This window comes from Scylla paramamosain, chromosome 42 (genome assembly GCF_035594125.1).
Source record: "Scylla paramamosain isolate STU-SP2022 chromosome 42, ASM3559412v1, whole genome shotgun sequence".
Taxonomy (NCBI): domain Eukaryota; kingdom Metazoa; phylum Arthropoda; class Malacostraca; order Decapoda; family Portunidae; genus Scylla; species Scylla paramamosain.
This window is the reverse complement of record NC_087192.1, coordinates 2,172,156-2,200,000: the sequence shown is the minus strand read 5'-3', so window position 1 is coordinate 2,200,000 and position 27,845 is coordinate 2,172,156. Positions and strand designations below refer to the sequence as shown.

The following is a 27,845-nucleotide window of genomic DNA, read 5'->3' as shown; positions in this document are numbered from 1 at the left end:
AGGTCAGGCAAGGTAAGGTAAGGAGGGGAGAGAAAAACATTAAAGGCAAACAAGGTCATATAAAACCAAACTGGACAAGATATTGGAGGGAAGAAAGAGTTACGTAGAAGAGAGGTTAAATAAGGTCAAAAGAGTGGGAGAGGAAGGTCAGGGAAAGTAATAGAGGAAATTAAGGTCATGTGAGGTAAACTAGTGGGGTGAAAGGTCAGGAAAGTTATATAAAATCAAATGAAGTAAGGTAAGGAGAGGAGGGAAAGGTCAAGGAACGTACAAATAGGAGAAATTAAATGAGAGAGAAAGGAAGGAAGGATAAATAAGGTCTAGGAAGGTACGAGAGGGAGAGAAGGTTATTGAAAGTCAAGAAGGGGATAGGTAAGATCAAAGGTCACAGGTCATATAACCTTCTGGTGGGAAATGAAAATGAATGCTTTGAAAAAAAATAAATAAAGAAAATAGAGAAAGAAGTGAATGGAGGAGTGTGGGATAAAGAAAGGGAAAGGTGAGAGAGAGAGAGAGAGAGAGAGAGAGAGAGAGAGAGAGAGAGAGAGAGAGAGAGAGAGAGAGAGAGAGAGAGAGAGACCAGGTGGGTATCTAATTTCAGGTGTAATTGAAAGGAATAAAAAGTAGAAGACATAAAATTGAGCGAAACACACCGGAATTAGAAACAGCAACAATAACAACAACAACAACAACAACAACAACAAAGTAGAAAAAAATATATATACAAAAAAAAATAACAGTAGGACATTTCAGGTGAGAGTACGAATATTAAATAAAAGAAAGAAAGAATTAATAAACGTTTAGAAAAGAGAGAGAAAGAGAGAGAGAGAGAGAGAGAGAGAGAGAGAGAGAGAGAGAGAGAGAGACTTTCCCTTAACTGCCTCATTGGAGTAAGGGAGGAAAAAAAAAAAAGTGGTAACCGATTGAATTTCATGCATAAACAAACAGACGTGTCTTATCTTTTATTCATATTTTTATTTCTGTTTCAAAATTTATGTTTGTAAGAAGGAAGTGTGTTGATTTTGTAATGTTCTTTATTTGATTTATTATTTCTACCTACGTAATACTACTACTCTACTACTACTACTACTACTACTACTACTACTACTACTACTACTACCACTACTACTACTACTCCACTCCTGCTCCTTCCCGTCCTTCCTTAGATCATTATCACCTCTTATTCCCATGTTTTAGCCAGTAGTGTCTATGTATTCAAGTGAGCCAGTAACAAGGGCGTGTCGTGGTGCAGGTGGCGTGTGAGGGTGGCCTGTGCTATGGGTGAGGGCTGGCGTGCAGGATGGTCCGGCGCGTGGGGCATGGAGCTTCACCACTCACTCCTCCCCCTCCAGCTCCGCCTCCCCCTCCTCCGCCTCCTCGTCCTCCTCCCTCCAACATGGCCGTCGTCTCTCTGCTAGTGGTGCTTCTCGGCCTCCTCTCCTCAGGTATGTTAATGTGGGTTTTGTTGTTTTGTTAAGTTAGGTTAGTTTGTGTGGTTAGGTTAGGTTAGGTTAGGTTAGGTTAGGTTAGTTCGTGTGGTTTTTGTTCTGTTGCTGCTGTTGTTGTTTGTTTGTTTGTTTGTTTGTTTTCATGTAAGAAGGCCACTGGCTTAGGGCAATAAAAAGAAGCAGAAAGTATATGATAATGAAAAAGGCTTATCGAGTTGCCAGTTCCTAAAAAAGTAAAAAAATACGTAAAAAATAAGAAAAGCGGGGGGAAGGTATAAATGTACAATTTCCTCCTGGTCACGTATCCTGTCTTAATTACTTCTACTGTGCCTCGTGTTTTCTCTCACAGGCTTAAGTTATGTATCCCTGAACGTGTTGGTCTCAAAAGGGTCTGCGTTCAAAGGTCACAGGGATGGTTATACAGATCTTCGTGGGCGCCTTGATCACTTTTGGCTTGTTTCGTCTTGTAAGGTCTGCGTTCAAGGGTTATACTGAAGATTATACAAGTTTCCATGGATATTTTGATCTAGGTTTGTTTCCCTCTCATGGATGTGTTCGGGCCTCAAGGTTTGCATTTAAAGGTTACAGCGATGATTATACGAGTTCCCATGGGAGTTAGTCTCATCACTACAACCATAAAGACGCAGTTGACGATATAAACAACTACCAATACAGCCTGTTGAGTGTAAGAGACAGGATGATGAGATGTTTAGCAATATGAGTCGCGGTGTGTTTCTTCCCTCTCCTCCGCCACTTGTCTCGCGGAATGGGGCACCACTGCGGCGTTATGGGCTGCTCCAGAGGGCGTCCCGCGGGTGTGTGTGCTGGGTGAAATGCTGGGTAGTGTACGAGGGCAGTTACTGTGGTTCTTCCAGTCCGCCGCGTGTTGAATGTCCCTTTGTTGGTGAGAGTAGCGGCGGGTGTGAGTGATAGTCGTATTTTCAAGTTCCTCGGCGTCTTCAGTACATTTAACGAGCTCAAGAGGTTATTTTGGTCTCAAGGGTGAGCAGCGGTGAGTGTGTGGTCATTGTATTATCAAATGTTCGAGTGATTTATCAGTTACATTTAATTATTTCAGTGCTACCTTTTTTTTTTTTTCACATAATTCCTTAGCATTTTCAGACGCGTATTTTCGTACTAAAGTATGCTATTTGGCTTTGCATCCTAGAAAATCGAAAACCAATCTCAAAAAAGTTCATCCTCTTCTCGATACGTCCATACATACTTCATTCCTACGCTGCGTTCAATGTTACCAAAAGAAGACCATACCAATCTGTGAGTTAACAAGCCTTTTACTTATTTATTTATTTATTTATTCATTTATCTATTTATATTAGTATTATTAGTATTTTTTTACGGGTTTAGTGAAAGTTATTACGGCTTTCAAATGTTTTTCTAGTGATAAATGTGTTACCTTCATATTTTCAAACGTTGCAGCATCTCACTTAGAATACATTGAACAAGCTCTCTTAGAAGGTATTATGGAGTAGCAGGAGAAACACGAGGAAGGAAACAAGACAGTAAGAGGATGAGGAGAAACGAGAGAGTACGAACGAGTGTGTGTGTGTGTGTGTGTGTGTGTTACCATCATGTCTTCGAGTATATTAGCGTCTTATCTTGAATACTCTTAAGAAGCTCAATTACAATGGAAGGTATTTGGGTTTTCCAGTGTTTTTCATGGTTTAAGTGACAGCAAGTAGCGATGGGTGCATATTGGCCTCATGTCCCTAAACATTCCGGTACTCTGTCTCCTTTTCATTCAACAAGCTCCATATCTTGCAGTGGGAGGTATCTGAGTTTTCATTTAAGAGTGTTTTTTTATGTTTCTAGTAATAGTAAGTATCGGAGAATGTGCTTTCCCGTCACATTATCAAATATTTTGGTGTCTTTGTCGATTGCATTTAACAAGCTGTAGAAGAGAATATTTGGGTTTTCACTTGTTTTAATATTCCTAGCAATAGTTCACCAAGAATTCTACACTGTCACCACCCACACAACACCTTCATACCAACCCATAACACTCACCCACACTGTCACCACCCACACAACAACGCAACTCACTCACACAAATAAAACGTGGAAAAAAAAAAGACTAACTAAATTTAACACACCTCTACTTACAAGTCCACACGGCGCCGTCAGGAAGAAGGGAAGGATAGGAAGGGAGAAGGAACTAAGGGGACATATGTGCAGTAACATGTGAGGCCCGCGTGTCGTAAATGTGTGGACGAGGAAAACTTTTGCTATAAATGATTGAGAATGGCGAGCGAGCGGCCATTAATGCGACGGAGGGCGGAAAATTTTGGCGGCCATTCAGCATCTTATCTTGGCGAGACGTGCAGGTCCAGGAGGAGGAGAAGGAGGAGGAAGAGGAGGAGATTGTAGAGGAATAGGAGCAGGAGAAGCAGGAAAAACAGAACAGGAGGATAAAAAAAAACGACAAGAATATGAAGGAGTAGAAGAAGAATCAGGGGAGAAACAGAAGGAAGAGAAGAACAAGAGAGTAGGAGGAGGACAAGGAACAGGAGAATAGGAGCAGAAGAGAAAGGAAAAGAACACAAGAGAGCAGGAGGAGGAGGAAGATAAACACGGGAGGAGGAGGAAAATATGAAGGAAGCATAGTAGAAAGTGTGTGGTGTCTTCCGAGAGAGAGAGAGAGAGAGAGAGAGAGAGAGAGAGAGAGAGAGAGAGAGAGAGAGAGAGAGAGAAATTAACTCTTGTCTCGTGCTAGTCGTGTTAAGTAGAGGAGCACGGGAGAGGAAGAGAAGCTTTTGAGACAATCGTGAGAGAGAGAGAGAGTGTGTGTGTATGTGTGTGTGTGTGTGTGTGTGCCTCCACTCGTCAGCCGCAGCGAGGCGTTCACCGCGGGCCGCCCCTCCCCCGTGCTCCCTCTATTTACCCCGGAAATGGGCGCCTCTCACCACCTGTCACTGTGCCCACCCGCCTGATGGCCCGCTATTGCCGCGCCGCCGCCAGGAGGGGCGCCGCCACCTGGGAACAATCTAGCGGCGGTGGGGGAGGGAAGGGAACCAAAGGGCCGCGCTCCACCACTCCACTCCACTCCACTACACAATACCACGCAACACAGCCACCACACGTCTCCCAGCCACACTCCACACCACCACACACATCACCACCACCAGCCACACGCCATCCCACGCCTTTCTGTTACACTTCAGGCCAACCACACTCCATGCCACCACACACTGGCGCACACACACACACACACACACACACACACACACACACACACACACACACACACACACACACACACACACTACATCGCCATTCTCAGTTATCGAAATATGAAAGTAAAGTCGGAATACAAAAGGATAGGAAGTGTGTGTGTGTGTGTGTGTGTGTGTGTGTGTGTGTGTACTCGGTTAGGTTTTGGTGATGTGATGAGGTGTTATATAACTTACTTCTTTATCTTCGTCCTCCTCCTCCTCCTCCTCCTCCTCCTCCTCCTCCTCCTCTTCCTCCTCCTCCTCGTCGTCATCATCATCATCATCATCATCATCATCATCATCATCCTTGTCCTCGTTCTCTAGGTGCTCTCTCTCTCTCTCTCTCTCTCTCTCTCTCTCTCTCTCTCTCTCTCTCTCTCTCTCTCTCTCTCTCTCTCTCTCTCTCTCTCTCTCTCTCTCTCTCTCTCTCTCTCTCATGGGTTCTCTTATTTGTCCTCTTCCTCTGTTATCACCGTTGTCCTCTTCCTCCCACCACCACCACCACCACCACCACCACCACCACCACTACTAGGGCACCTCCAGTAACCCTGAGTAGCTGGTGCCTCCTCTCATACATACAAATTCATCCCTTAGGCGCCCCTGAAGACCTGCGTGTGTGTGTGTGTGTGTGTGTGTGTGTGTGTGTGTGTGTGTGTGTGTGTGTGTGTGTGTGTGTGTGTGAGAGAGACCAATTTAGCGTGTGTTGTCAAGGTGGGTGAGTCTTTTGTGATGCTGGGTCGCGAGGAGGAGGAAGAGGAGGAGGAGGAGGAGGAGAAGATTAATCCAGCATATTAATGGCGGCGTTCCAGATTGATGTCAGTGATGGTGCGAGGCATTGAGATTGTCACGTTAATCCTCCTCCTCCTCCTCCTCCTCCTCCTCCTCCTCCTCCTCCTCCTCCTCCTCCTCCTCCTCTGAACCCTGAACTCCTCCTCGCATCTCACTCTCCACCTCCAAATTTTTCATATTCGAACTCTCCTCCTCCTCCTCCTCCTCCTCCTCCTCCTCCTCCTTCTCCTCCTCCTCCTCCAGCGAGCAAGAGGAAGAAAAAATAAAGTTCACGACGCGATCTTTTCTCCCAGTCTCTCTCTCTCTCTCTCTCTCTCTCTCTCTCTCTCTCTCTCTCTCTCTCTCTCTCTCTCTCTCTCTCTCTCTCTCCGGCAAGCGAGAAGGTGGTGAAGAAAGAGAAGTAGGAGGAAGAGAAAGAGGAGGATTGTGCGGAGATGGAGGAAGAAGAGGAGGAGGAGGAGGTTCTATAATTAATGAACCATTTCCTCCGCATTTCCAGAAGCAGGAGCGTCACTCAACTCTGGAGGAGGAGGAGGAGGAGGAGGAGGAGGAGGAGGAGGAGGAGGAGGCGGCGGCGAAGAAAGAGGAGGAGATGAAGGAAGAAAAGGAATAACAGAAGCGTCTCTCTCTCTCTCTCTCTCTCTCTCTCTCTCTCTCTCTCTCTCTCTCTCTCTCTCTCTCTCTCTCTCTCTCTCTCTCTCTCTCTCTCTCTCTCTCTCTCGAGGAGGAGGAGGAGGAGGAGAAGGAGGAAAAGAAGAAGAGGAGGAGGAGGAGATGAAGGAAGAAAATGAACAGAGGAAGCGTCCCTCCCTCCTTCTCTCCCTCCCTCCTTCTCTCCTTCCCTCCTTCCTTCCTTCCTCACTTCCCATCCCTCCCCCCTCACATCTCCTCTACCCTCCGTCCGTCTCTCATAACAACCCCCACCGCAGCAGAAACACGCCTCGCCATGCATTACCTATCACAACACTTCGCGCACCTCCTCTTCAGATCACTCCTAGTTCTCGCCTTCCCCTACAAACCATTTTCGGAAACTGCCGCGCCGCATCTTCACTACACACTCAAAAAACCCTCTTGCAGTTTAAGTGACACGAGTATTCAAGTGTTTTTTTACGGTTCCAGTGACAGATTAAGAAGATTCCTACATTATTAACAGGATAAACAGTCTTGAGAACCTGGCTGATCATCTCTGTGGCCTTTGAAAATAGCCGTGGTGAGAGAGCGGAACTTTTCAGAATACAAACCTTATTTTTCTGCCTGAACGGGGAAGCACGATAGGGAGAGAGAGTGGGGAGAAGATAGGAAGAGGCTGGGGACTGGTAGGGAGACGAAGATGAGAGGATACAAACTGGCTGGGGATTGGTAGGGAGACGAAGATGAGAGGATACAAACTGGCTGGGGATTGGTAGGGAGACGAAGATGAAAGGATACAAACTGGCTGGGGATTGGTAGGGAGACGAAGGTGAGAGGATACAAACTGGCTGGGGATTGGTAGGGAGACGAAGGTGAGAGGATACAAACTGGCTGGGGATTGGTAGGGAGACGAAGGTGAGAGGATAGAAACTGGTTAGGGATTGGTAGGGACGCGTCTTTGAGGTTCCCGAAGAGGAGGAGAAGGAGGATAGAAGAGAGAGAGAAGGAGAGGAGAGGAGATGAAGGTCGTGGTTGGTAGTGGGAGATGGGCGGCCCTTGTTGGCACTAAGTCCGGTTCCTGAATAATTCATGCGGCCAGTGAGTGAGTGAGGGAGTGAGTGAGGGTGAGAGAGAGAGAGAGAGAGAGAGAGAGAGAGAGAGAGAGAGAGAGAGAGAGAGAGAGAGAGAGGTGCCTGCCTGCGGTTAAAACTCTTTTCCTCCTCCTCTTTCTCTTTCTCCCCTCCCATCTTGTGTTTCTCCTGTTCTTCCTCTCTATTTCTCCTCTTTCGTCTCGTGTTTCCTCCTCCTCCTCCTCCTCCTCCTCCTCTTTCTTCATTTTTCTTTTTCCTATCTTTCATTTTTCTTTTCAGTTAAAAGTTTTCATCCCCCTCTCCTCTTTCCTCTCTTTCTTTGCCATCTTTTTTTCCTCCTCCTCCTCCTCCTCCTCCTCCTCCTCCTCCTCCTCCTCCTCCTCCTCCTCCTCCTCCTCCTCCTGGGTCGTGGTTGCACAGAATAAAAGGAATGAAGGAAGGAAGGAAGCTACCCCGATTTGGAAGGAAGGAAGGGAAAGAGAGAGAGAGAGAGAGGAAAAAAGAGGAGGAATAATAAAATATGGAAGGGGAATGAGGAGGAAAATAATTAAAGCAGAGGAGTGGAAAAGAAAGAAGAAAAGATTTTGTTGCTGCTGTGTAAAATTTCTTTCTTTATTGTTTTCTTTTATCTCTCTCTCTCTCTCTCTCTCTCTCTCTCTCTCTCTCTCTCTCTCTCTCTCTCTCTCTCTCTCTCTCTCTCTCTCTCTCTCTCTCTCTCTCTCTCTCTCTCTCTCTCTCTCTCTCTCTCTCTCATGTGTGTGTTTCTTTTCATTTTCATTGGTGTTGCTTAGTGTGTTGGAGGAGAAAAGTGAAAGAGAGAGAGAGAGAGAGAGAGAGAGAGAGAGAGAGAGAGAGAGAGAGAGAGATTGTTTTTGTTTTGTTTTTTGTTTTGTTTTGTTATGAAGTGTCCCCACAATACCTCAAAGAAGCACAAGGAGAGGAACTAAGAAAGAAAAAAAAAAAAAAAAAAAGACAGCAGCAGCAGCATATTTGTTGTCCCAGACGAGGCTGTTAGTGATAAGCTGCTCTCTACAATACCATTATTATTTTTCATGCCTAATACTTGCCTCCTTCTCTCATCCCCTTTTGCGCCCCTTCCCCTTCTCCCCTTCTCCCTTCTCTCTTCTTCATCCCTTTCCCTTTTCCTCTTTCCTTCCTTTTCCTTCCCTTCCCTTCCCTTCCTTTCTCTTCCCTTCCTCCTCTCCTCTCATCCCCTTCCCTTCCATCTTCTTCTCCTTCCTCTTCTTCCCTCTTCCCCTTTCCCTTCCCTCCCTTCCCCTCTCCTCCTCTCCCCTCCCCTTCCACTCTCTTCTTCCCCTTCTCTTGAGGCTGTAGATGAATCAATAGGGTGATGCTCTGTGCGTGGGGAGGAGAGAGAGAGAGAGAGAGAGGAGAGAGAGAGAGAGAGAGAGAGAGAGAGAGAGAGAGAGAGAGAGAGAGAGAGAGAGAGGAGATAGTGGCGGTGGTGGTGTGGCTGGAGGAGGAGGAGGAGGAGGGAGGAGGAGTAATATTATGAGACTCGACATTAGTAATAACAAGGAAGACGAAGAGGAGGAGGAGGAGGTGGAGGAGGAAGATGATGGTGATGAAAATTATGATGATGAGGAGGAGGAGGACGAGTTGGAGGAGGAGGAGGAGGAGGGTTTAATAGAGTATCGTTTGAATAAGGAGGAAACTATTATTATTATATGTCTTCACGATTAAACTCTCTCTCTCTCTCTCTCTCTCTCTCTCTCTCTCTCTCTCTCTCTCTCTCTCTCTCTCTCTCTCTCTCTCTCTCTCTGGTGTGGATTTGAGATAGTTTATAATAATTTCTCAAGTATAATATTCTTTTTCTCACGATTATTCATTTATGTAATTATTATTATTATTATTATTATTATTATTATTATTATTAGCTCTACAAAATGGCCGTGATGAAAAATAATAATAGATAAAATAAAATAAAATAGAAAATAAAGGAGTCACCGGTCCCTAAAGAGAAGAAAACCAGAAAAAAAAATTATTCAGAATTACCAATAGACTGTAATAGATGTAGTGCAATTTATCTCCTAGTGTCATTAGTGTTACATAAGGTACTGGCGTGGTGAGCTGAGCGGCGTGTTGCAGTGGTAGTAATAAATGCAGATGTAATGGAATTCACCCCCAGTGTTGTGTTACCTGGAGTAATGAAGTGTTGAAAGGTGTGTGTTGCGTTACCTTAATTATTGAGGTACTGATTGTGTTGTGTTGTGTTACTGAAGTGTTGAAAGGTGTTGTGTTGCGTTACCTTAATTATTGAGGTGTTGTGTTGTGTTGTGTTGCGTTACCTTAAGTGTTGAAGTACTGAGAGGCGTGTGTGCTGAAGTACTGAGGTGCTGATCGTCTTGTGTTGCTTGTATTGATGTTAGGCATGTGTTGGTAATCGTTTTGTGTTGTCTGAAGTACTGAGGTGCTAATCATCTTGTGTTGCGTTGCAGGGGCGTGTTCACAGTACGGGGACGCGGAGCACATCACGGCCATCCTCGGGGAGTCTGTGGTGCTTAACTGCCCTGTCTCCCAACCCAAGATTGCCTACATCATCCAGTGGAAGAAGCAGGTGAGTGGGGAGCTGTTGGGTGATGTCATCTGCACCACCACCACCATCATCACCACCACCACCACCACCACCACTGTTAGCATCATCATCAGTAATCGTTATCATTATCATCATCATTTTTTTTTCAACGTTTCTTCTCCTTTTCTTCTTTTCTTCTTTATCATCATCATCTTCTTCTTCTTTTTCTTCCTCTTCTTCTTCTTCTATAGCTGCATTTTTCAGTATTTTTTTTTTCTTTTGGTTATTATCTTCACCTTCATCACCATCTTCACCGTCACCACCACCACTACCATCATCTTCATCCTCGTCATTTCTTCTCAACATTTTATCCTTCATCTCAGTCATGGCTAATCTAAATATATACACTTGATTTTATCCCCGCACCGTTATGCATTATACGTAAATCTCGTATGACGCACAGTGTTTTATGTTATACCCTTCTCTCCATCATATAAAGCTTGTGTATACTTGTCAACACTTTACAGGACTGGAGAACTGTGTGTGTAGTACGTGAGTGCTTGGCCGTTTCATTTACAAGTCATACACCTTCAAATTCCTTATCTTTAATTTTAGTTACCGAAAGGACACCATCTTCCCCCTCCCCCACCCCCCCGCCACCCACAACCCACCCCACCACACCACCTTCAGGAGAAAAATGGGCACCTCGTCTTTCATCTTGTCGCCGCGTCGCCGCCACGGGAGTGTTAGCCGGTCCTCTCTTCCCCGGGCGGCGCGTGGCGATTTCAAGAGCTCATAAGTGTGTGGGGGTTTTAAGAGTGTCGCCTCGAGAAAGCATGACGAATGGCTGGCTGGCTCTGGTTGGCTCTGGTTGGCTCCCTCTGGTTCCTCACTCCCTCCTCTCTCGCCTCCCTCCTTCCCTTTCCCTCTCCTCCCTTCGTCCTGCATCCAGACTCCTTCTTTCTTCGTCTTTCCTTTCTCTCAAGTTTTGGTCTCTTTTTCTTTCTCTTTCTCTCTCTCTTTATTGTCCCTCTGTTTTCTTTTGTTTTGTGTTTCTGTCCTCGCTTTTGTTTTGTTTACACTCCTTTTCTTCTTTTTTTTTTCTTATGCTTTTGTTGTTTATATTGTACTACTTGTTTCCTTCATGGTATCATAGTTTTCATCTCTATTTTTTTTTTTCACCATCTTTCGTTTGTATTACACTTTTTGTCTTTTTCTTCTAACATTTTATCCCTTTGTTTATGTCGTCTTTTGCTTCTGTGTATCATTTTTTTTTCTATCCTCCTTTCATCTCTTACACTCCATGCCTCATTCATCATCATTTCATCCCCCCTCCTTTAAGTTAATTCTTCATTTCCATACACTTTCCTTCTCCCTTCACATTCATTTCTCTCTTTGCCGCGTCCTTCATCTCCATTTTCCTCCTTCCTGTCTCAATCCCTCATGTCTAAACCCCCCCGTCATTTTCTCCCACTTCTTTAGCACCCCCGTCTGTTTTTCGCCTTTCCTTACTTTTCTTTCCATTCCAGCTCCCCTACCTTTCCCTCCCTTCGCCTCCACACAGCACCCAAGTCTCATACTCGTATATCTCAGTTGGACATTAGCTGGCTGTGTCTAATCCTTCCCCAAAGTGAGTGGTGTGATCAGACCAGCCGCGCCTCGCCACATTTCTGTCCTGGAGTCGTGGTGGGCGGGGAGTCAAGTTTTTAGATTATTCGTTTATTCGTTCGTTTATTCATTTTAGGTAGCATGTTGTTCGTCACTCATTCTTTCGTTCTTTAGTTCATTCATTCAGTTGCGTTACGGTATTCATTCAGTCAAGCTACGCCTTTCATTTATTCACTTATTCAGTCTTGTCATTCATTCATTCATCCATTCAGGTACCATTAGCTTCGTGGCCTTCGTGTGACCATTCCATAGCAGTACCAGTATTAAACACTAAGGAGCAGGAACAAGAAGTCAAGAAAGTAGTAGTAGTAGTAGTAGTAGTAGTAGTAGTAGTAGTAGGTCGAGTAACAGGAAAGTGGTCTTGAGTGGACAAGGACCTGTTACATTTACTCGCCAGCTACTTGGGTTTCGATGGTGGTGGTGGTGGTGGTGGTGATAAAAAGACCGTGGCTTCCATAACAACGAAGATTTACGGTAGTCACTGGCTGTGCGGGGCTTTGCTTTAAATAAATTATACTTTAATTAACGTGTGTGTGTGTGTGTGTGTGTGTGTGTGTGTGTGTGTGTGTGTGTGTGTGTGTGTGTGTGTGTGTGTGTAGACCTTGATTCCAGAAGAGAGAGAAAGATTTATTGCCACGCCTATACCTCGTCTGTGTTCACCTGGCCTGTGTATCCTTGGGCTTAGCGGGCGGGCGTGACAGGACGAGACAAACCCGCTGGGAGGGGGAAAGGAAGGAAGGAAGGAAGACGAAGTAGCAGACTTGAGTTGAATCTATTCGTCTGCTGTATTCCTTTGTCACTGTAATAAACTTGACGCACCATTGAGCCTCGAGATATGCTGACATTATGAGCATCGAGAAGGGAAGAACAGTGTTGGAATCCCTTACGTGTGATCTTGACAGTTTTGCATCATCGAGGACTGAGTTCATACGTTTCAAAGCCTTTATATGTGATTCTGACAGTCTTAAATCCTTTCTCTGCTTTGTGAACATCGAGAAGGGCGGAATTTAAAGTGTTGGAACCCTTTAAGTGGGATCTTGACTGTCTTGTATTATTCCTCGGCTTGGTGAACATCGAGGATTGAATTCAAGGGGTTCGGATTCTCTATGTGTGATTTTCTCTGCCTAGCGAACATCGAGAAGGGCGGAATTTATGTGCTGGAACCTTTTAGTAGGATCTTGACTATGCCATATGATCTTTCTGCGTAGTGAGCATCGAGAAGTGAATTTAAGGCGTTCGAATCCCCCATATGTGACTTCTTATACCTTGTGAACATCGAATAGGGGAGAAATTATAGTGTTGGAAGCTCTTCAGTGGAATCATGACGGTTTTGTATCATTTATTGGCTTACTGAACATAGATGAATAAATTTAAGGGGTTTGTATTCCCTATATGTTTGGTTTCTTATGCCTTGTGAACATGGGGCAGGGTTAAGTCTCTCCTACCACGTATGGCTGGGCCCAGGTTAATTAAAGGACTCATCGTAGTGAGGAAAAAAATAAAGAAAAAAATATCCGTTGACGTAACGTTTTAATTAAAGATTGGATGTGCTTTGAATTCCAGTAGTTATTCAGGATATCCCACCTTCTTTGTATCATCATCGCAATCGTCATCATCACAGTCATCATCTTCATCACCATTATCATCATCGTCATCATCACTATTATATAACACGTCCTTAAAAAAAAAAATCGCGTCTGTTCCTGGCCGGCACTCCCACATGGGTCGGCGCAGGCAAAGCACCACACACACACACACACACACACCATGCACACACACACCATGCACACTCTTAGCCTCATCTGTCCCCAGTGGAAAGAGAGAGTCGTAAAGAAAAAGCAAAAGTAAAGATAATAATGATAAAAGACAAAGCAAAAATGATAATAATAAATAGATAAATAGATGAATAGATAAACAGTAGTCCTATGCCCTTACTGACTGGCGGCCTCTCATTCTTCCTGCAGCACCACAAAATTCCAATCTATATCTGGTACGAGGGCTACGACCCCCACGTGGAGGAGAACTACAAGGGGCGCGCGTCCAGGGTCAACCCGGACACCACCTTCGGCCTCGCCTCCCTCAACCTGACCTCGGTGAAGGAGGAGGACCAGGGCTGGTATGAGTGCAAGGTGTTCTACCTGGACCGTACTGGCGCCACGGACAACGGTACCTGGATACACCTGGATGTGCACGGTAAGGCGCCTACCTTCCTCCTCTTCTGTCGCCGGTTCCCTAGAGTGAGAGACTGCCGCCATGTACGAGTCTCCTCCAGTTGTTTCTCTTCCTTGCGTGTTCCTCTGTGACTCCCATCCTTTGCTGTTCTAACATAATTCCAGCTTAGTTCCATCCTTCCATCTCCCTGCCCACAACTCCATAACTCTCCCTCACTTGTCCCATCGTACCTTGTCTCTCCCTCATCCGTCCTTTCCAACTTCGTACCCAAGATCTCGTAGGTGGATTCCTGTCTCTCTGGTAATCTCTCACCTGGATACACCTGGATGTGCAACGGTATGGAGTCCCCGCCTCCTCTTCCCACCTTCCCTACCCCCATTGTGTCCCTTTCCATCCCCCTTTCCTCTCCCTGACTCATACTTCACAGTTTCCTACCCAAGGTCTTGTGGCTGGCTTCCTGTCTTGCACAAGTAATTCCTTATTTGGTAAGTGTCTCTTTCCCTGGTATTTAGTAGTAAGGTCAGATGGAGAGTCTTTCACTGGTTTCAAAGTCAGATTTCAGATTCAGTTTATTTAGCCAATGAGTAATAACAAATCACGAGGAAAGTTATCGTAGCAAGTTCAGATAGTCTTTCAATGGCAGTAGGGAGTTCACACAGAGAGTCTTTTACTAGTAATGTTAAGGTCACTAGTTTTTTTTTTTTTTTTTTTTTTTTCAAAGGTAGTAGCGACGTTATTAGTCTTTCACTGGTAGTAGGAATGTCGTTAGTCTCACTGGTTGTAGGAAGGTCATTAGACTTAGCCCTATCCCGTGTTCTGTCTTCCCTGAATCACATCACCACACCCTCGCCTCCCCGCAGCACCTCCACGCTTCACTACCACGCCGGATGATGTCACGTACGTCAACATCGGCGACTCCATTATCCTCAACTGCGAGGCGGAGGGCACCCCGAAGCCTGAGATCTTCTGGTACCGCGACGACAAGACGGTGGAGGCCTCAGAGACGGTGGGGATCTTCAACGACGGCACCGAGCTCAGGATCAACAAGATACGGGACGAGGACATCGGCGACTACGTGTGTGTCGCCAGAAACCCCGAGGGGCGCGTGCACCACGACGCCAAAGTGGTGATTGCAGGTGAGACTGGTGAGGTGCTCGCTTCCTCTCATCCTAACTTCACTCTTAAGGTTTTAGTTGTTGCAGATAGGACGCCCGCATCTTGTCACCCTGATATCTGCGTACAGGGTGAAAATTAGTTTATTGCAGGTAAGACAGGTGGTGTTCCTTCTTCCTTTCACCCTAACTTCATTCATAGGGCTTTGGTTACGGCAGGTAGGACGCCCGCACCTTGTCACCCTGCCACCCTGATCTTCAAGCATGGGGTGAAAATTCGTTTATTTTCAGGTGAGACAGGTAACATTTTCTCTTCCTCTCACCCTAACTTCACTCTTGTCTTGGTTACTTCAGGTAGGACACACTCACCCTGTCACCTTTCAACTCTCTTATCTTCATGCATAAGGTGAAAATCATGTGTGTGTGTTTTTTTTTTTTTTTATCCATCTATTCCGTAAGTTTCTTTTCCCGTGTGTTGTTACCTGTCTTCCTGGTTCAGTGGTCCCCCGGTGTGCAGGTGAGGCCGTGAGGGAAGCAAGACAGGAAGATAGGGTGGTAGGAAGGTAAGACACGAACCAGGAAGGGAGCGGTAAGACGCCTCGCCCCTCACACACACAGTTTGGTTAGGATAACGAGGTGGTGATGCATGTGCTATAGTCAACATTCTCTAACAGGTATCTTTCCTCCCTCCCTTCCTTCCGTCCTTCCTTTTCTTTCCTTTTCTTCTTTCCTCCCTCCCTTCTCATTTCCCTGCCTTTCCCCTCCTTTACTTCCCTCTTTCCTTTCTTTCCTCCCTCCCTCCTCCCCTCCCCTCCTTTCGTATCATCCCTTCCCTTCCCTTTCTGCCCGTTCTTTACCACTCCCTTGCCCTCCCTTCTTCACGAACCAAGGCGGCGCGGTGATCGTGAAGCCGCCGCAAAACCAGACGCTGCAGGAGGGCGAGAAGGCTGAGTTCCCGTGCGAGGCGAAAGCGCTACCGGGGAACGTGACGGTGAACTGGAAGCGCGAGGGCGTCTCCATCGACAAACTCTCCTGGCTCGACTCCCGCTCCTTCACCCGCCGCGACGGAGCGCTTGTCATCAATCCCACCAGCTCCGAGGACGGCGGCTTCTTCACCTGCGAGGTCTCCAATGGCATCGGCACTCCGCAGAAGGCCACGGCTTACCTCAATGTAGAGTGTGAGTATTCTGGGCTTCTATGTTACACACACACACACACACACACACACACACACACACACACACACACACACACACACACACACACACACACACACACACACACACACACACACACACACCTTTCCTGATGTTGATGAGAATGTTTCTAGTGGTTTGCCTAATTTGCTCTCAACACACACACACACACACACACACACACACACACACACACACACACACACACACACACACACACACACACACACACACACACACACACACACACACACACACACACACACGGCTAAATTGCACGAGTTTTCATGTGGCTGATAATTTTATGTTGTACTCATTATTTTTTATTGTTTCACTTTTTTAAACCGGATGAGCATTTTCCTTCCCAGCCTTTTAAAAAGTAACAAGACTGAGAGAGAGAGAGAGAGAGAGAGAGAGAGAGAGAGAGAGAGAGAGAGAGAGAGAGAGAGAGAGAGAGAGAGAGAGAGAGAGAGAAAAGAAAAAGAGAATGCGTGCGTGCTGAGCTCTTAGGGCGGCGCAATACAGAGCACTGCCGCTACTTGGCGCAAAGAAAGTATCCTGTACAAGCAGAGTAGCGCTTTCACCTGCTTTGGGAGGAGAAAAGGGCGTAATTAGGCCAGGCTTGGGAACGCGCCATTGAAACACACCCGCCTTTGCCGCCGTGCCTTCCGTGCCTGGCTTTCCACACGTGCCCTCGACCCTCTCCGCCGCAGCAGTTCCCTTTATTGAGGTTGGTGTGAAATTGGAGTGCTGTATTCCTAGTCCTGCGAGACACCGCTGTAAAATATGACGTCTTTTTATCGCCTCTCCTCGCCGCCGCCAGCCACCCAGACACCCAGCCAGCCGCTCCCCGCTCCTCGCTTGCTGATCCAGGGCAGGCGTGCGGTAGCCTCGCTTGCCTTGCCTCGCCTTGCCTCGCCGTGCAGCACGTTGGAGAGTGTGGTTAGCGTGTTGGTTTGCGGCTCGAAGCTTTGTGTTTGCATTCCTACGTGGCGCTGCGTTCAGGATGGAGTTTATTCTTCCAGCACTCTCAAACATTTTCAAACGGTTTGCCTCGCGACTCAGTGCTGCAGCCTAGCGGCGCTTTCGAACACGTCGTCTGTTGCTCAGCGTGGCGATGTGGACTGTTTGAAAAATGTTGTGAAATGTTGGATGAATCAACGGGTCCCTGAATGCTCCCGGAAATTGCTTGGAACCAGCGATGCCACAACGCAAAATAGACGGAAGAATAGTTTGCTTTTTTTTTTTTTTTTTTTTTTTTTTTTTTTAGAGCAATGGAAAAAGGCGGGACAGACAGACAAGACAACAGTGCTGAAGGTTGTTGTTATGATGGATACTCTTCTCTGCCTCCCATCCAGCATCTTCACTGCGCCCGCCAACGCACCAACACCTGCATATTGCTTCCCGTGGCGTCACTGATGCCAACAGTCTTCCTAACACCCTCACAGATGGCGCTGCTCTGCTGGCCGCTACAGAATTACAGTGGTTTAAACTTTAGTACTTTTTTGCAATCTCTAAATGCGTATTTGTGTTGGAATCTTATGCTGAAAGTAAATTATAGCCATGCATAAACACATTGTGCTCACTTGCAGCAGTTATTTGGATTCAATATATGTTCCTGTGCGTATTAATCACCACACTCTCGAAGCTTCCCGCACGATCCGTATTTAGAAACGCTTTGCTCTCAACACGACCATTTTCAAGAACCACAGAGATGATTAGCCAGGTTTTCAAGCGTGTTTCTTCTGTTAATAAAATAGAAATCTTGTAAATCTGTCTCTAGAATTTTAAAAACCCGTGTAACTTCAACTCTTGAATGCAGTGAAGGTGCGACGCAGAAGTATTTTAGAATAAGCCGTAGAGCAGGGGCCACTGGTGGGTCAGTCATCACAGGAGGCATCGAAGTCCATTCCTGTACTGTGAGCTCCTCCCCTATCATTTTCCCACGCGGACATTTTTGTGTTTATGTGATTAGCCATAATCCCAATACATAAACCCTTAGCCTACCACTAAAAATAAAATAAAATAAAATAATAATAATCTTGACACCATTTCTCGGCATAATATGATTCTTCTTCAAATCATGATCTAAACATTGACATTAATGAAATTAATGAACTAAGTGAATCTAAACCTACCTTAGATGAAAACGTTAATGTTATTTCAATATTAACTAATGTGTTTACGTGTGTGATGTATAGGTGCAAGAATAACACTTTTCATCGTATATCCTGCTGCGTCACAAGAGAAACCACCTTCCCATAACACGGAGAACAACAAAACATCAGCGAATACTCCTGTACTGAATGAAGTGTCTGCTAAATTTATTCCCGACCCTCATCAGCACATGGATCAATATTGCTACACTAAAACAAATTACGTATTTTATTGTCCACAACAGAGAGGCTCGTTTATGTTTGTTTGTCCTTGACCTGTGTGTGTGTGTGTGTGTGTGTGTGTGTTGGGGTAGGGAGTGTTTAAGGATTTTTCTTTGTTTTGTCATATTATTTGTACATCTTGTTGCGTGTGATGTACTCTTTGTTGTGTGTGTGTGTGTGTGTGTGTGTGTGTGTGTGTGTGTGTTGGGAATGGAGTTTTTAAGGCTTTTTCTTTGTATTGTTATCAAGTTATGATTTATACTCGTGTTCAGTTCCTTGCTGCGTGTGATTCATTCCTGTACTTCTGGGTTACCATTGCACGGCGCCGTCCTTTTTCCAGACCCAGCCCGCGTGACGTTTACCCCCACCGTGCAGTACCTCCCGTTCCGCCAGCAGGGCATCATCAAGTGCTACATCAAGAGCAACCCGCCCATCCAGTTCGTCACCTGGATCAAGGACAAACGTCTCTTTGATGCCGACAATGACAGCACGGTCGTCAAGCTCAACAACGGCTCGCTGCTCATCACAAAGGTGGGTCACGGAAGGCCGGCTCATTTTGTCCATGCGAGGGAGGGAAGGCAGTGCTTGGTGAAATATTTGTGCTTCTGCTGCCTGGGACTTTATTTTTATTTTTTATTTACTTTTATTTTATTTATTTTTATTTACGCAGTATTTTTTCTTATATGACGGAAGCACAATAACATGTCTCAAATAGGTTAATGCTTGCTCTAACTGCGGTGGTCAAAATGAGAGGGGGGGGTAGGGTAGGGACTTTCCTACCACGCGGAGAAAAAAATAAATAAATAAAAGCCAGTAATATACTAAGCGAAAATTAAAATGTGAAAGATGAGTTTATTTTAGTGAAAGAAACATGTATGCAGTGTTGTTATGTGTGTAATCTGCCAATATTTTTGTTTATTTATTTATTCATTTTATTTATGTTTTTTTTTTTTTTTTTTTTTTTTTCTTATTTTATTTTTTTATTATTTTTATTTATTTATTTTTATTTATTTATTTTATTTTATTTTATTTTATTTTTTATTTATTTTATTTATTTATTTATTTTTATTTATTTATTTTTATTTTTTTATTTATTTATTTATTTTTTTTTTTTTTGTGTGTGTGTGTGTGTGTGTGTGTGTGTGTGAGGTTTCAAACATTACTTTGAATTTATTGTTGTATCGTTACTCATGCTCCTTGGTTGGCAGAGAAAACAATGCGCATCTGACACATTGGTCCTTGGTTATTAGTGCCCCAGAAGTGTATGTGGCAATTGGTGCAACTTTGTTGAATATCTTAATGCATGTCATGGATGGCTGAACGTGTACTCAAATAGGGTGCAGTTATATTTTCACATCTAAACGTGTGTGTGTGTGTGTGTGTGTGTGTGTGTGTGTGTGTGTGTGTGTGTGTGTGTGTGTGTGTGTGTGTGTGTACACCTAACCCCAGTGGTTGATGGGTATAAGCTTTTCACAACCTTCTCCACAGCACACCCCATAGTCATCCATACACAGACGAAAGAATACGTATATAGCCGTCCATTTCACAAAGGCAGATATTTATGTTTGATTTTAGTGTTGATAACCAATAAATGAATTCTGAGAGCGTGTGCAGGAAGACAGGAGAATGATGAGCATTACAGAAGAAAACATCAATAGCCACAAAAACTGAGAGGAACTCACCAGCTATCCAGTCCACTAAAGGAAAGTAAGGATGTTAGACAAAAGGGTGATAACAAGTGAATGCTAAGACCTGCTTGTTGTGCCCCTCCAGGTGAACCAGTCCCACCAGGGCCGGTACAGCTGCACACCCTACAACCCCCACACCACTGCTGGCGCCTCAGGGGACATGGAGGTAAGGTGCACTCTTTTCTTGCATCTTCGTTCTTAAAAAACTGAAGCAGTAACAAGAGGAACAGTGTTATCTGACCTCATCTTTGTGTTCCCGCAGGTCTTAGTAAGGGACCCCCCAATCATCACCCCAAGACCCCAGCCCCAGTACCACGGCCAGGTCGGGGAGGAGGTGACCCTGGTGTGTGGCGGCCAGGGCTCCCCCACCCCCAAGGTCAACTGGCGCCGAGTAAGTCTCTCGCAGTGGTTGTGTGTGGATGAGATTGTGACAGTGTGAGGATTTGAGATGTGTGTGTTGTGTTGGTTATGTGTATTTAATGAGGTATTTTATGTTTTAAAAAGTATGCTGTTTCCCACCAAAATATCAAAGACTCACTTGTTTAATTGTCACATGTATTATACTAGTGTAAGAACAGACATTGGATAACAAAGGAAAAAGACTTAGATTATGAGCACAATTTCATTTTCCTTGTTCTTATTTTCTTTCACTATTATCAACTGTTATAAAGGCAATTGAAACTGAACATTTAAGAGAAATTGAATTACTATGCCTTACTTCATAGTCACACACCAGATAAAAGACAGGCCATGGCTAAGTGAAGTGTGTGGCAACATCAAGACATCATCCTACACCCTATCTGGCCCTTCAGCTCCCTGTCCTCACAGTGGCTAAGTGAAGTGGGTAACAGTATCAAGATCACCTTTCATCCTGTCAATCTCTTCAGTTCCCTGTCCTGACATGCCTGACCTTCCCCCTCTCTTCCCTGCAGCGTGACAGCCACAACCTCCCCCGTGACCGCACCAGCATCATTGGCGGCAACCTCACCATCCGTAACCTTCACAAGAGCGACCACGCGTACTATGAGTGTGTGGTGAGCAACGAGATCGCCACGCTGGTCACCACCACACAGCTGCTGGTGGAGGGCACAACCCCACACCCTCCATACAACATCTCAGCAGAGACTCAATCCTTCAGCATCAAACTGTCATGGCTGCCTGGCTACCCGGGTGGCAAGGACTGGAAGCAGCAGTACATTGTATGGTGAGCAATTCTCCATTTAGAACTGTAGCATCAGGGAAATGTCAAACTCATGTCTTTCTCATTTTGTCCCATGAATCCTGAAAACTGGTGAAACATGCTGCAGTGGAAACAGGCAAGTCCACCTCTTACTGTATAAAAAGCCAACTTTTAAGACATTAAATGAAGATCTTAGTAAAGGTTTATTTTGAATATGTTTGCTTATGAAGGAGTCAGTATGGGCTAAGAGTTTGTCTGTGGTATGAAGTACACACAAGGAAACTAAATATTCATGAAGGATGGAAGATTCAAAGTTTACCATGAAAATGTACAATGTTTGTATACACCTGGTTATAGGTTTTTACATTATGTTCCCCAATGCTGTGTGTGAATTTGCATGTGTATTTTGCATTCAGGAGCTTAGGTATTATGTTTCAAAACCCACATCCTGTAAAGTGAAAATGTTATTTATTAATAGTTTTTTTTTTTTCTTGAACTTTCACTGCACTGAATTTACATGTATTTACATTTATTTATGTGTTTTGTCCATATGTATGTTTTTATAAAGTTTTCTTCATTTCGTTGATAAACTGCAATATTTTGCATTGAGCATTATTTTGCTTTATTGTTATTACTATTGAAAATATATAAGTATTCTTTTGTACATATGATCTTCACATCCCTTCATTCAGTAGCAATGAAGGGCTAGAATATATTACTACTGTGTATTCAACTGATCAGTGTGGAGTTGCACGGACCCTTGACTGACGTGCTTGCACCATGCTGCCGACAGGTACCGCAGCCAGGGCTCACGCACCTGGTCCCAGGTTGAGGTGAAGCCCACAGGCAGCACCAGCGTTACCATCTACAACCTGAACCCCGACCACCCATATGAGATCCAGGTGCAGGGCAAGAATGCATTGGGTGATGGCATGTTCTCAGACATCATCACCGTCACCACCAAAGGTACTGCGCTCAGTCCTGAGGGAAGGAAAGGATGAGAAAGGAAGGGTATTTGGCACACTCAAGTTTGCTATAGTTGCTGTGATCATTCCTCCTTACAGAAGGTTTTTGTTTGTTGTTAGGATGTGGGAGATCAGTACAAAACTAAAAACATAATTGCTTAGGAAGATTGATTTGCAAAATTTTTGTTGTAAAATACAAGATAAATTTCATACATTTGTTGGAGAACGTTTATTGTCTGATTGATAAAGTGTACACTTTGATGTGTATGAAAAGTGTAAAGAATGGATCATCATATATGATGAATTATGGTTAATCAAACTTACGCATGTTAAAAAATGTTGCACTGTCCACAACTTGAATGTGTCTAATCATAAGCCACTGAAATAGCTGAGTCAGATCACATGATGAAAGGATTCACTATTATTTTACTCAGCTAAATATACAATGTATACTTTGTTCATAAGCAACATAACAAACCAAAATATTGCATTATTTGAATGTGCAGCATTGAGTCATACACTTGAAGCACATTTTGTCCTGTCTATACTTAAGTTGCAGAAAGAATTACAGAGCAACCTGTTTGGTGGTTAAAGGCAGTAGGATAAGGCCCCCCAGACAGTAGTCCCAGGGTAAGGCATCAGTGGAGTTGTTAGACACGCTGCCGTGGTCGCTCTGGATCTCTTAGCAGTAGTCCTTGGTCTTCAAGAGAGCGGTGGTTGTAGCTGTACGGTGATCACTCTGGTAACACCGATGCACACTAACATTGCTATTAGCCAAGACAAACTAACACAGTGGAGGTTCTTGCCAAGTTTCACCAATAGCATACTGTACTTCAGGTGTTTGAGGTTCATTGTAGTGCTAGACTTGAGCTGTCATCTCCTTCAGTAGTGGTGACTCTCAGCCTTCTCTCCTCTGCTCACCGTAGAAGCTATACTAGTTATCTTTTATCTGAGAAGAGATGATTTCACCTGTAGATATGAATGAAAACTGGGATTCATTTAGAAATTTGTATGATCCTTTGATATCTTATTATGAATATTGGACACCTCAATGTCTGCCCTTTTCATACATTGTTGGGCTCAGGCTTGCTTGAGGAGGCTGCTCTACAGCACTGTGGTATCAGGGGCACAAACACTGTGTCATACAAGCATTTTTTCTCTTGCAGTTCTTGGTGCCATTTTATTCTCATTTCTGGGCTACCACATTAATGCTGTAGTTTTTCTTTTGTAAAGGGGCATTAGGTGATTTTTGTCATGTCTTTTTTAACACTGAAATTCATCTTGTAGGACTTTTTTTTTTCAATATGGGAGGCTAGGAATAATTTCGTAAAACTAACCAAAGCAATCAGTCATAATTTAATTTGTGAATGTATGACTTGAGTCACCTTCAACAACTTATTAAATTATTTAGCTTTTTTATTACAGAATTGGAAAAGTAATACAGTCAGAAACATAGTTAGTTAGCTTTCTTTTTTCAGAGATCTCTTGAAAAAGATGTTTATTTAACCTTTTCAAAGTCCATTCTAGCTTTTAAATTTCAGTAAGGTTTTTCTGATATGCAGTTCTTTACAAAAATATAAAGTCTCTTCATCAGCTAATTTGTTTGTTTATATACAATTTCTCAGTTATTATTCTACATTGATTTTTTTATATTGTTTTATCATGTCAGAAGTTAGGGGTTTATTTTCCTGAGGGCTACAAAGCTATTATCTCTGCCTTGGTGCATACTTGCTCATAGGTCTGTCACCACTCCATGTAGACCATTGCTCTCTGTTTCCCCTCTCACACTCACACTGTTGTATACCTCGCACCTCATCAACCTGTGAACAATTTCCTCTCAGTAACCTCATCATCTTTCCTCTGCAAAATGTTTCCTCCTGTGGGGCTTCTCCTCCTGTTGCTCCTAACCTTGCCTCTGCTTGGCCTCGGGTAGGTGACAGCGGGACGCCAGCGGGGACTCGCTCCTCCACAGTAGATCCGACCACAACTCCCGGTAAGAATCACATTTATCTCTCACTCTCCTTTGGTCTTCCTACTGTCTTTTCGGCATTTTTCTAATTTTCCGTTCCTTTTTTCCCACCATCACCTCTCCCCTATGTGTGTTGCAATACTGGCTTGTCAGCTTCAAAGACTGTCGGCATCGTTGTTGTCTGCATACCAGGGATTACTACTACTACTGTACTACTACAGCATACTCCATTACCTTATTTTTTTTTTATTATTTACACCAGTTTCTTTAAGCCCTTTTTTATCCTTAGTGTACATACATAGAATGCCTCCCTGAATCTTGTGAGCATGTTTCTAGCCATGACCTTGCTAGCTATGGTGCTGCAGACATGAGGGAAAGCTGTCATGTCTGCTGGTAGGGATGTCATGGTATGCATTGCTTCACATCCATGAGCTACTGTTGCCAGGCATGTCTTGGGCTCTGTCACCATGAGAAACACCTCATCCCATCCTCGGAGACAGTGCATGTTGTGTTGTGCATGATGAGTTGAGTTGGCCCGGCAGATGTTATGCTAGATGTGTCAGTTATTCAACCAACCACCAGCCATGTGTAATCTCAGACTTTTCTTGTCCAGATCTGAATTAAGACAGGGGAGGGAGAGGGAACTGGGCACGGGGTATTCTATGATAAATTGGTTTATTGTTCCTTTACTGTTAAGTTCATTTGATTACTACTATATTACCTCATTTAATCCTGCCTATGTTCCAGTCATCTTCACCATTTTTTGTTTCTTTATATTATCCTTTTTTTATTAATGCATGTAGTAATTAATATTTTGTAGCAGTTTTGTCATATATTTGTTTTTGTATGTGTTGCAGAGTAATTATGACATAACTAATCTGATTTAAGTTTAACTTTTGTTGATAATTACTACTTTTTATGTTATGTTGCTTCCTGTCATACCTAACCTGCGTATATATATCATTTTGCAGTTTATGATTATAGAATTGTTGTGTTCCCCACTGATTCTTCCGGAGCCACCTACGTCCCCACCATCCTTAACCCGTCAGGTACTGTTGTGGTGCCATGCTGTCTCCTTAGTTGTCCTTCTCACTTATCCTTAGTTCTGTCCAGCCATTACGTGATGCCGAGTGAAAGATGAAAGTGCTAGGGAAAGATACTCAGTCATAATGAAGGTTTGAAGGTTCTCTCCTTCAAGTTATATTGTTGTTAGTATGGAATGAATGGTAATATCAGAATCCAGATAATGTAGGCTGTGACAGAGTGACAAAGTTGAGATGAAGGAGGATGTAGCAATATGATAATGGTAGATGCAGACTAGATAAAAAAAATATTTACAAAGTGAGACTCTCAGTATTAGATAGATATGAGGTAACATCTAAGAGTGTAAAAGGGAAATTTGTTGAAGTTCACATTATATTGTATCATTACTTGAGTTTAAACATGGAAGTCATTTAAGAAATTTAACTTTGTGCTGGGATAATGGTAATGAAAAATTGAGAAAGTTTTCAATCTGAACTAGTTAATTAAAAAGAAATAATATTAAATTTATGTTAGAACAATTATGATAAAAAGTTTTAAAAATCAGGATGAAGCAGAAAATTAATATTCACTTTATGGAAGAATAATGATGACTAAAGGCTTTAAAGAATCAGAATGAAGTGAAAAAATAAGTAAGATTCTTTTTATGCTAGAATAATGATGATAGCAGGCTTTAAAGAATCAGAATGGAGTAAAAAAAATAAATAAATAAATAACAAATTTTATTTTTATGCTAGAATAGTTGCAGTAGAAAGTTCAGAAGATGAAACAAGAGTCTTTCATTGTAGTAGGAATAAATTGTCATGCAGTGTGAATCTCATGGCATAAATGCAGGTAATAGGTGAGGGAGAAGACATTGCCAAGCACATTAATGCTGTAGGGTGTGAGAGCCGAGACTGGGTGTGTGAGGTGTTGAGAAACTAGCCAATCACTATACAAATATTTCAGTATGAATGGTAATGAGTGAAGAGAGAAAGATAAAAATTATTTGATCTGAATAATTAAAGTTTCAATGAAAGAAATATCACCATTACTCTTATCAAGCTCTTTTTTTATTCAGTTTCTTTTTAATTTGTATTGAGTTCAGTATGTTTGTTTTTTATTACTATTAGAATTGTATTTTAGTTTGTGTTCACAGCCATTTCCTGCTCCCAGTTGAGTTGTACGTACTGTAGTTTGGACACAAGGAGAATGACTCATGTCAGTAAAGAGTGGATGTGCTGAGTAATGTAGGATGTTGTGGTGATGTCTTCCCTTGAACACATCCTGTACTGCATTCAGTCCTGTGTTAGAATATACTGCACTATTCTGAACTGAGGTGAAGGATCCAACATGAGCATAGTAGCAGGTGGAGAGGGTAGTGGTGTGTGTGTGTGTGTGTGTGTGTGTGTGTGTGTGTGTGTGTGTGTGTATTTTTTGTATTTCCAACATGAAGACAGAAAGGAGTTACTGGTTTGTGTGTGTGTGTTGATTCACTATAGTCTTGATCACTCTTGATTATCCTAGAAAGAGCCTAATGGTCAGAGAGAGAGCAGAAATTAGAGAGAGAGAGAGAGAGAGAGAGAGAGAGAGAGAGAGAGCAGGTGGTAACAGAGCTCAGAATAATGGAAGGCCTAACCCTGAAGAAAAAATCAGTGTTTTTATCTTTTCTGCAATGCCTGCAGAAGAATATATAGATGAGGATTACTGTAGTTAGAAAATCACATTGAATTATAACAAATGTATGAATGAGTAGTGATTACTAGAGAGATGATTGAAAATATGGTATATATGATGATTTGTAAAATAATAGATCAGGATGAATGCAAGGAAAAGTAAATTAAGTATTAAATTATATGAAAGAGATGATTTCCTAAGATGCAAAATTGAGATGAATGTACAAGGATATCGATGTGTATGAGTATAACAGGTGTATGATGTGGTAGATAGGAACATGTATACCTAGTTGATTTCCATGGATAAAGGAAGTGAATGCATCTTTGAACAAGCTTAAGTTATTTTTTTTTCTTTTATTTTTATTTTTTTTTTTTCAACAATCAATTGAGGTTTTCTTGTAGTTTTGAGAGACTAGAGATGAATTCAAAGTGCTATTAACTACTATGCTATTTTAGACCTTCATCCTAGCTTCATAATAAGTGCAGTTTAGATCTTTCCTCCTCTTCCCCTAATTATTATTCTTTTAGTATCAGATATATACGTATTATAAGATGAAATATGAATACTATTAATCACCATGATATATCAACTTGCAACCAACCGCATCTCATCCTCATACATCCGTACATCCATCACACATTCCGCCAGACTCTTGCTTCATCAAAAACTAGGACAACACATCATAGTAGATTGAAAACACTGCTCCATATATAACTTACCATACAAATAAACACACACTATTCCTCTCTCTCTCTCTCTCTCTCTCTCTCTCTCTCTCTCTCTCTCTCTCTCTCTCTCTCTCTCTCTCTCTCTCTCTCTCTCTCTCTCTCTCTCTCTCTCTCTCTCTCTCTCTCTCTCTCTCTCTCTCTCTCCCCTCCAGCCTATTTCAAAACTCTCCCTCGTGATAATTAAAATACTGACATGGACTAGCCTTCAGTAAATGCGTTTTGTATATCACTGTGAAAGCTTTTGTCGTGTGAAGGTAAGTTGTAGGTGGACACATCAGCTCCCTTTGAAGGACGTGTACTACAGGATTGTTGACACTGGCACTGTTGAGTCAAATGTATGTTGGATTCCACTGTTAAGTATTGCTGGT

General features: G+C 43.3%; 1 protein-coding gene across 5 annotated transcripts in view; it reads left to right on the top strand.

Moving 5' to 3' along the window:
- LOC135093260 (protein turtle-like) overlaps positions 1 to 27,845 on the top strand; it is a 59,506-nt gene that overhangs the window by 8,378 nt on the left and 23,283 nt on the right. For 2 of the 5 annotated variants that reach the window (XM_063992337.1, XM_063992336.1), the window contains exons 3-14: positions 1,253 to 1,445; positions 9,648 to 9,766; positions 13,357 to 13,585; positions 14,425 to 14,700; positions 15,567 to 15,854; positions 18,591 to 18,781; positions 20,024 to 20,104; positions 20,201 to 20,329; positions 20,871 to 21,142; positions 21,912 to 22,084; positions 24,017 to 24,076; positions 25,024 to 25,101. In XM_063992337.1, coding sequence (XP_063848407.1) covers positions 1,301 to 1,445; positions 9,648 to 9,766; positions 13,357 to 13,585; positions 14,425 to 14,700; positions 15,567 to 15,854; positions 18,591 to 18,781; positions 20,024 to 20,104; positions 20,201 to 20,329; positions 20,871 to 21,142; positions 21,912 to 22,084; positions 24,017 to 24,076; positions 25,024 to 25,101 — 2,041 coding nt within the window. In that variant the 5' untranslated portion in view covers positions 1,253 to 1,300. The remainder of the gene's footprint in view (positions 1 to 1,252; positions 1,446 to 9,647; positions 9,767 to 13,356; positions 13,586 to 14,424; positions 14,701 to 15,566; positions 15,855 to 18,590; positions 18,782 to 20,023; positions 20,105 to 20,200; positions 20,330 to 20,870; positions 21,143 to 21,911; positions 22,085 to 24,016; positions 24,077 to 25,023; positions 25,102 to 27,845) is intronic. The other 3 variants (XM_063992340.1, XM_063992339.1, XM_063992338.1) reach the window with 2 other exon arrangements.